Genomic DNA, 8,134 nt, shown 5'->3' on the forward strand with positions numbered 1-8,134 from the left:
CGGGAACTAATTGGAGACGGGAGTATCGACACTCGCTTTAATCAAGTTCTCATCTACTGTGGTACCGCTTGGAATTGGCAAATGGCCTCGGAGGTTGAAGCACACAGTGCCCAGATACCAGAAAAGGGCTCTGACGCAGTATCTGTATTTTTCTTTGGCCTTTTTTTTTAAGGGGTGTGTGTGTGTGTGCGTGGAGTGGAAGCAGACAGCTTTAGGGAAGGGGGAGGTGCATCGTATGTGTTGGCTGGCGTTTCAGATAATGAAATGCAGCAGGGAACAAAGAGCTGGGGGCCCCCATTCTCTGGGCTGCGGCTTCATTTTCGCTCCCGTCAAGTCTATGATTCTTCCACGCGCTCGTTCTTGTTGTGTGCGCACACGTTTATGTTTGTGTGTATACGAGCTGCTCGGTGTGTGTACGACAGCCCCATCCTCCTCCTCCTGTTAGTATTCTGCATGGCAGATCCTACTAATGTAATAACTGTGTCTGCATGTCTAATTTACAGCAGGAGAGAGTAAATAGCCTGTGGTTAATTACAGTACATGCGCATGTTTATGCGTGCGCCTGTGTGTGTGTGTGTGTGTGTGTCCATCCATGTGTCTACATGCACGTAGGTGTGTCACAATGATTTATGAGTAGCAAATAGCTACACCAGTGGCCCGTTTCTTCTCACTTACTTTTTAATCTGTCTTTCCATTAATTTTCCCGAGATGTTATTATGGTTTTGGAGCCGCGTTCACGAGGATGCACATGTGAGTGCGCTGTTGTTTTAATGAGAACGATGCTTTGTGTTATCTGGAGGTTTTATAGCACGCTAGGGGTGCAATAGTACCTCAAAAAATATGTTGGGTATGTTGTAAGGATTGTGCAAAAATATCGTGGTTTCATGGTAGCCAACCATTTGCTGAAATTAAAACGGAACACGACGACCCCTTGTATACGAAGGGCTGTACGGTTATTTAATAAGATTTTACGATGGATAGAGTTTTAATACATTTGGTATTAAATTTTGTTTCGAGCAGCATCACGAAATGGATCGTGTTCGACTTTGGAAGTTCATCTGTAATACGACAGTTCACCACAAATTCTGCAGCTTGGCGAAATCTGACGCGTTTCCCGGTGACGACGCTAGAAAAAAATAACCCATAACAAGTCATTTGACGAAGGCAAAGCCTTTGAGAAAACAAGGTAAATTTCTTGAATCGATCTGGAGCAAGTTTTCTATTAACAAGGGAACGTTCTTCTTATTGGCTGGCCTTCCTCTCCGCTGTAATTTGAATGTGCCAAGTGTCAATTTAAAAAAAATAATAATAATTTCATCAGCAGCTAACTGGCTCTCTTCAGGTCACTCACGCTCTGCCATCTATGACATCGGTTATACACGTATGCGTACCTGCGGTAAAATGCCTTCCACAAACACGATGAAGCAGATTTGATTGCAGTCTCTCTAGGAAAGAAATGGGGAAAAAAAACTAAACCTTTATAGGAAAATCTGGCATTTCAACCCTGAACACATGTTTTGTGCGTCATTTCAGTCCATGTCAGCGTCAATCATTCACTTTCTACCACCCAAAAGTAGGTACCCAATCATTATGAAAATGTCTAGTGTTTACAAATATGTAAGTTGGCCAATACGCAAACTTAAATCAAAGGCAAGTGGCTATCTTGGTCCATCAAAAAAGGCTTCAGTCTGGACCTCCAGTTCCCTTCCATTCAACTTTTACACGTCCTCCCTAGTGTTCCCTGACTCCCCTTTCTTCCGATCCTTCGTCCCGTCTCTTCGTCGAGTGCCTCGATGAACAGAACAGAGATCTTTATTGACAGTACACGGCAGAACATGGAAACAGCGGGTCAATCCGTTTAGCCCAAGGGCCGATACACCAATTCACCAATTTGTCAGTGTTAGTTTGAGAGAGAAAAGCAGCTAATCTCTCCTCTCTGCTCTCTATTGATCACACACTTAGACTCCACTTCTCTGTCTAAACACTATTGATTCTCCCTCTCTCTCAATCTCATTCGCTCTCCCTCGCTCTCGCTGCTTTCAACACACTCCTCTTCATACACTGAGCAATATGGATTGCATGTGGCCCTGGCCAATGAGTCACACACTCCTGGAACACTTGGACATACTTTAGTGTCAGCAAACAAGACAATGAATGATCCCTTTACCAAGAATTCCAGAGTTTGCAACACAGGAGTCTCAACTCCACGCTCCCCGCTGTGCATATTCAAAAGCGTGTGCACAGTCTCATTAAAATCAATCCCTGTGCAGAGTGAATGATTAAAAATTCACCGCTTGTTACTGCGTCTGCTCCCTTTTGTTTTTTGCAGCCTCACATCACAGGGGTGCACTTGAAAAGCAAGATGAAGGTGGTGTTTCAAATGAAAACAAGGGCGGTGGTTTGATCACATTTAGCTAGTAGGGACCTATGTCATTAATCTTTTTTTCCCCCTGCACATAGAAAAAGAGTAGTTAAGGGATGGCCCAAGTAATCCAATGACTCTGTTATGTTAATGAACGTGGAGAACAGAGTGGGTAATTCATCAAATGTGAATTCTGTGAGTCTTACTCATAATGAACAAGAAATCCCAAGTGGTGATGCTAGTGTGTTGGAGACAGTAAACGTTTGTCTGGCTTTTTTTTAGGCTTGAGCATCCCCTAGTGGGCATGATAGTTCATTACAACAAAATACGACGACGGTTACAAAACTTCCTTCTTGTGTAACTCCAGTCAGCTGTTTGGTAATACATGCTACACGTGTAGTGCATGTTATTCTGAGCAGGACGTAAGAAATTGACATAATTAAAAGACTTGACCATCAATACCTTCCAGTTGAAGATGTCTAAAACTGGAGAAGACGAGGGTGAGCTGGCCGTGGTCAGGAAGCTTCTACGGGAGGTGCTGCTGGGTCGGGTGGATCCGGAGGGGTTCTTCGCGATGTGCTTGTCCATTATGGGTCATCAGAAGACCCGTGCCCGGTTTCTGCCCGTCGTCGAGCCTCTGTCGTCGGCCAACCGCTCTTTGTATATCACCCTCGTCTCCATCTACGAGGAATATTTCTCTAAGGTCAGTAATGTCGTTGGATATTTACCGAATAAAACTACTTTGTTAGCACATTAAAATTGTGTTGAAAAATCGGGAGCTTACTTTTTTTTTAAAGTAGTTTTAAACAGCCCTTCTAGTTCGTTCAACCATCCCTCTATTTTTACATGAATGTCGCTAAGCTAGTTTTCCGATACCGTTCTTCGATAAAACTGCTGTTTTCCCTCGAACATATTGCCCCCACTTCTTAACATCTGTAAATTTGCATTTAATCTAACTCAAAGTCAATATATTTCGAGGAATATTAATAGTTTTTTTGCTTACCTTAAGTGCCCTCGTTCACGCACCACTTGGCTCGGACTTTTTCTTCCGCACCTGTTATTTGTGGTTTATAATTAAAAACACACACACACACACACACACACACACACACACACACACACACACACACACACACACCATTTATTGATTAGTTCAACTAAATTAATTATAGGTACTTTAAAATGTTCAAAATCAATGTTTTAAATTAACCGTTGCTTATTCTCACGAAACACATAATTAAAAGACGACTGTTAAAGTTAATAGGGTAACTAGTTAATAGGGTAACTGTTAATTCAAATAAATGTGAAAACGCATATGTACAAATATATTAAATGGTGTCCCACGCCTATTCACAGATTTTTATTGATTTAATTTAATTAATGTATTTTTTATTGTATGCTATTCATTAAATATCTCGCTTGTTTTCTGCGCCTTTTGATGCCGAAGATGGTGCCAAAGCGTTTGTCGAATGGAGACGTGGTGCTTTCACGCCATCTTGTGGCACTGGTCTAACATCCATCCAGACATTGTCTAATCCGTTTATCCTCACGAGGGTCATCTGGCAGTCGGCGGGGGGACACCCTGGACTGGTTGCCTGCCAATCGCAGGGCACACAAAGACAAACAACCATCCACGCTCACAATTACACTTACAGACCATTTAGAGTGTTCAATCAACCTCCCATTCATGTTTTTGGAATGTGGGTGTGAAACTGGAGTACCCGGAGAAAACCTACATGGCCCTGCACTGCTAATTGTGAAAGCCCTGTGAAGTAATGAACACATTGAAGTGACATTACTGTTAGGGGAGAAATCATACTCACCAATGATATTTTTTCCTGGCAGGCTGAAGATGATGAGTTGGAACTAGCAGTGACCCTGTCTCTCCTTGAAACGCAAGATCACCCAGGAATACACATATATGAAGGTGTATCCAATCAAAGTGACCACAGTAGAACACTCGTTCCTCCACATCAGAAAGACACAAATCTGAACATGTCTGACGCACGTCAGACTGTTACTGCCCAGCAGGACATGGGCACAAAGGAGAACCAGTCTGAGAAAACGAAACATTCCAAAAGCAGACGCCAGCGTCGGAAACCAGCAGCCCAACATGTCGTTGGTTTGCGCCACTCTCCATCGGGAACGGCGCCCGTGCTGCTTTGGGTCCGCAGGGACTTGAGGCTGTGTGACAACCCCGCACTTGTCGGCTGCCTGGAATTGGACGCCCCCGTTATACCTATATTCATCTGGAGCCCCGAAGAGGAAGAAGGACCTGGGATGACCGTGGCTATGGGAGGAGCTTGTGAGTTGGATATATATTTAGGAATGTGTGATTGAGTTTAGCGGATAATTCAAGTTCATAGAGCTTTTCATCAAGGCATTACATGTACGTTCAGATGGCACAAACTAAAATATTCTCATAGTGAACACTGACTGTAATTTATATAACCGCTAAGAGGATTAAAAATATGTTTATCAGAGCTGGGCTCTTGCCAGTCAATCCTCCGCCCTCCAGCCACGATCTCTGTACCGTTACGGCCTCGACCCTCCGGCCTTATTCATAAAAATTGTCAGGCCCCAGGATGTTCCGCCCCTGGGACGGACCGGCCAGCTCTGATGTTTATACTTACCGCTATATATTCTGTATAATTCAGTGTAGTCAATAAGAAGGAATTGACTAATTCATTGACTTTAATATTTTTCCGATTAATGTCATAAGCATGCTCTTTTGAGGCTGAAATGGATGGCAAGCTGCTCACATGACGTGCGACCTGTGTGGCAGTTACGTTCGGAAATGGTGTCCTGAAATTGCAGAGCTGCCTGACGAGCTCATTCACAAACCGTGGAAATGCCCGGCGTCCATGCTACGACGTGCAGGTAAGGTCCGCCCCAAAGCAAGCGATGTGGGGAAACCACACTTAACAACTGTAAACAAAGTACAATTGGCGAATGAGCGTCTCAATATAAAAACTACATCTGTTTCTTCAGATGCCACATATTTCTTTTCACAATCAACACAGCTCAAACCATTACGTGCGGAATAACAACTCTCCTTCCTGATAATGCCAATGGAACGTTTCCAACTTGCCCTCTCCGTCTTTACCCAGGTGTGGTGCTGGGCCAAACATACCCCGAAAGAATAGTTACAAACCTGGAAGAGAGGCGAAGTCGCTCTCTTCAAGACGTCGCCCTGGTACGAAGACAACACGGAGAATACGTGGACAAACGGTCAGGCTGCGACCTGGTGCCTCTGCCGCCCCGCCTGGTCTCCGAAGCCCTGAGCTTATCGCACCCAACTGGAGGAAAAAACTTCCTCCTTCCAGTCATCACACGCATGGAATTCAAGCACCAGTTGGATGACCCGGACGGCGCCGCCAATCCTTACAATGCCGTCCTCAAGGGCTACGTGAGCCGCAAGAGAGACAAAACGGTGGCATTCCTCAACGAGCGAGATTTCACGGCCAGCGTCTTGCATGAAGGAGCCCAGAGGAGGGAAAGGCTGGAGAGCAACCATCGCCAAATGGAGGGGCTGCCGCCCTTGCGGCTCCCAAAGCGGGGACGTGCCAGACGCACCACACACACAAAGGACCGCTTTTCTATCCTACCAAGCGGGACTGTTCTTACGACAAACAGGTGATCCAAAAGCCATAAATCGCAGGTTCAATCCCTTCAGGATTTCATTCTCATTTCTGTGATTGTTACAGCCACAAATCTCCTTTTTCACAGCAGCACTTTCCCCCTAAAAAATTGAGATACACGTTCCAATTTTTGTGATGATGCATTAAAAGCTTTTTCTCTGTCCTCTGCCTCACAGTGATCTCACATACACACCTCATCGCTAAATAAACCAAACGCACACTTTCAATTCGATGTCTCAATCTGATCAAGTGGGATTAGGATATATATATATAGATATAATATAGAAAACCCGCAAGATACCAGTCGATGTAATCTAATATCCACCTATCAGTTTTGGCCACTTAGATCCGACAGTTCAGTGTTGAAATGGTGACAAATGTGAGAATACAATACAAAAAAAATGTTTGTAAAAACTCTCAGAAACATAAAACTAAATGAAAATATTCAAGAAAGAAAATGCTGTCAGCCATGAGGTTTATTGTCCAGCTGTCCACAGTGTACATACAAATCCAAAGTGCTTTTCTTGCCCAGGACGTTTGTGCCTGCTTCAACTGAAATATCAAGGGAGAAAATGGACCGACTAGAGTATCACTTTTCATTTTTGGGCTTTTTGAGGCTGCAAGATTTCAACTTTGGCTGGTCCCTTAAAGTAAGTGAGTCTTTCCGAGCAGCTATTCTTCACATTTGCACAACACTGGCAGAGCAGCCTGCCCAAGTGTTTATGAGAGGAGGAGAGTGGGGATGGGTTTTAGTCCTCTATGGAGCGGATGTATCGTTCATAGGCCGCCTCGTCCATCAGAGCGTCCAGCTCGGAAGGCTTGGCAATGGTCATCTTCATTAACCAACCTGTGTTGAACACCAGTCATAAAGTGGTTAGATCGCCGGCTGGCTGGACTGGTAAATCACAGCCAGGTTAGAGTCTTTTATGTACCCACTCATCTAAACAGTTTTGCTAAAATGAAAACAAATGTGAAAAATAAAAGCATAATAAATTACCCTATATTATTAATTGTTTAACGATTAAATTTCAAAATCCTAACCAAAAGAATTGTTTCAGTGGAAGGACAGGATAAACTACAAATTACCATGCAAGCTTTTTCAGAGCTCTGGAATTTCCCCCAAACGATCTGATTCGAACCAAAATTCTGATTAACTAAAATTTCAGCTACATTTTGCCAATATCTCCTTAAATCTTTTCTGTTTGTTCTGTTTGACTAGACTGTCTACCCAATGGCTTTTTGACACGATCACTTTTTTGCTCACCATCTTTGTAGCAAGATTTGTTGACCAGGCCTGGTTTGTCAGCCAGCAGCTCGTTAACCTCCACCACCTCCCCAGTCAACGGAGAAAAAAGCTCACTCGCAGCCTTGACGCTTTCCAACGCTCCGAACTCATCTGAGTCAGAGGTAGACAAGTAAGTATATTTACTAGAAATGCATTCTGCCAGAAATTGGTTACCTTGTTGGGCCAGCTGCGTCCCAACTTCCGGAAGTCCACAGTAAACCACATCCCCCAAAGCCTCCTGCAATAAAGTTTTATGCTGACAAAAATTGTTCATCGCTGTTTTGATCAATTAGCTCGTTCAAGAGCACAAAATGTACCTGGGCAAAGTTGCTGATACCAACAGTCCCTATTCCATCATCTTCTACCCGAATCCATTCGTGCTTGTCTGTGAATTTAAGTGCTGAAATACAATTAAAAATAATTAAATGTCATTGAAATACAAAAGCTGCGATTAGAAATTCGCTCATACGTCCTCTACTTCAGATAGAAGCTAACCAATGTGTTAGCTAACACGCAAACGACACACAAGACCTTCCCGGGCAGCAAGGTACACACCTGCTAACAACCGACTGGACGATGAAATGTTGCGTAGGAAGAACGATTTTAGATAAAAACGAAGGGGCGAATGCGGTGCCGGGCGCGCTAGTAAAGGCAAAAGTGGGGAAAAGTTGGAAGATACGCAGCAGCGGAGGAGTCGACAGGCGGACATCTTTCTTCTTCGTATGACCTACAAATGGGAGAAAAGAGGGCAAATATTCGCAGACGTTTATTAGCGCTCCCTGTAGGTCTGGAGTAACGTATAAATCGAGGAAAACGAGCCATTTTTTAAATTAAATGTGAATATTT

The 8,134-nt window shown here is 43.8% G+C and overlaps 2 protein-coding genes across 2 annotated transcripts; one reads left to right on the forward strand and one right to left on the reverse strand.

The window, feature by feature from the left end:
- The first annotated feature begins 2,724 nt into the window (after positions 1 to 2,724).
- On the forward strand, positions 2,725 to 6,166 carry LOC148334773 (uncharacterized). The gene is made up of 4 exons (XM_088298055.1): positions 2,725 to 3,065; positions 4,208 to 4,697; positions 5,117 to 5,242; positions 5,473 to 6,166. Exons 1-4 carry the CDS (start codon positions 2,838 to 2,840, stop codon positions 6,000 to 6,002), a joined length of 1,374 nt encoding a protein of 457 aa, XP_088154181.1. The 5' UTR covers positions 2,725 to 2,837; the 3' UTR covers positions 6,003 to 6,166.
- A 295-nt stretch (positions 6,167 to 6,461) lies between these two features.
- On the reverse strand, positions 6,462 to 8,057 carry gcsha (glycine cleavage system protein H (aminomethyl carrier), a). The gene is made up of 5 exons (XM_088299400.1): positions 7,844 to 8,057; positions 7,606 to 7,688; positions 7,463 to 7,526; positions 7,268 to 7,399; positions 6,462 to 6,850 (listed from the first exon to the last, which is right to left on the reverse strand). The coding sequence occupies exons 1-5, from the start codon at positions 7,995 to 7,997 to the stop codon at positions 6,753 to 6,755; spliced, it is 531 nt and encodes a 176-aa protein (XP_088155526.1). The 5' UTR covers positions 7,998 to 8,057; the 3' UTR covers positions 6,462 to 6,752.
- Positions 8,058 to 8,134: the final 77 nt, after the last annotated feature.

Source organism: Idiotropiscis lumnitzeri, chromosome 6 (assembly GCF_059441095.1).
Source record: "Idiotropiscis lumnitzeri isolate Australia: NSW breed Sydney's pygmy pipehorse chromosome 6, RoL_Ilum_1.0, whole genome shotgun sequence".
In the NCBI taxonomy this organism is placed as follows: Eukaryota; Metazoa; Chordata; class Actinopteri; order Syngnathiformes; family Syngnathidae; genus Idiotropiscis; species Idiotropiscis lumnitzeri.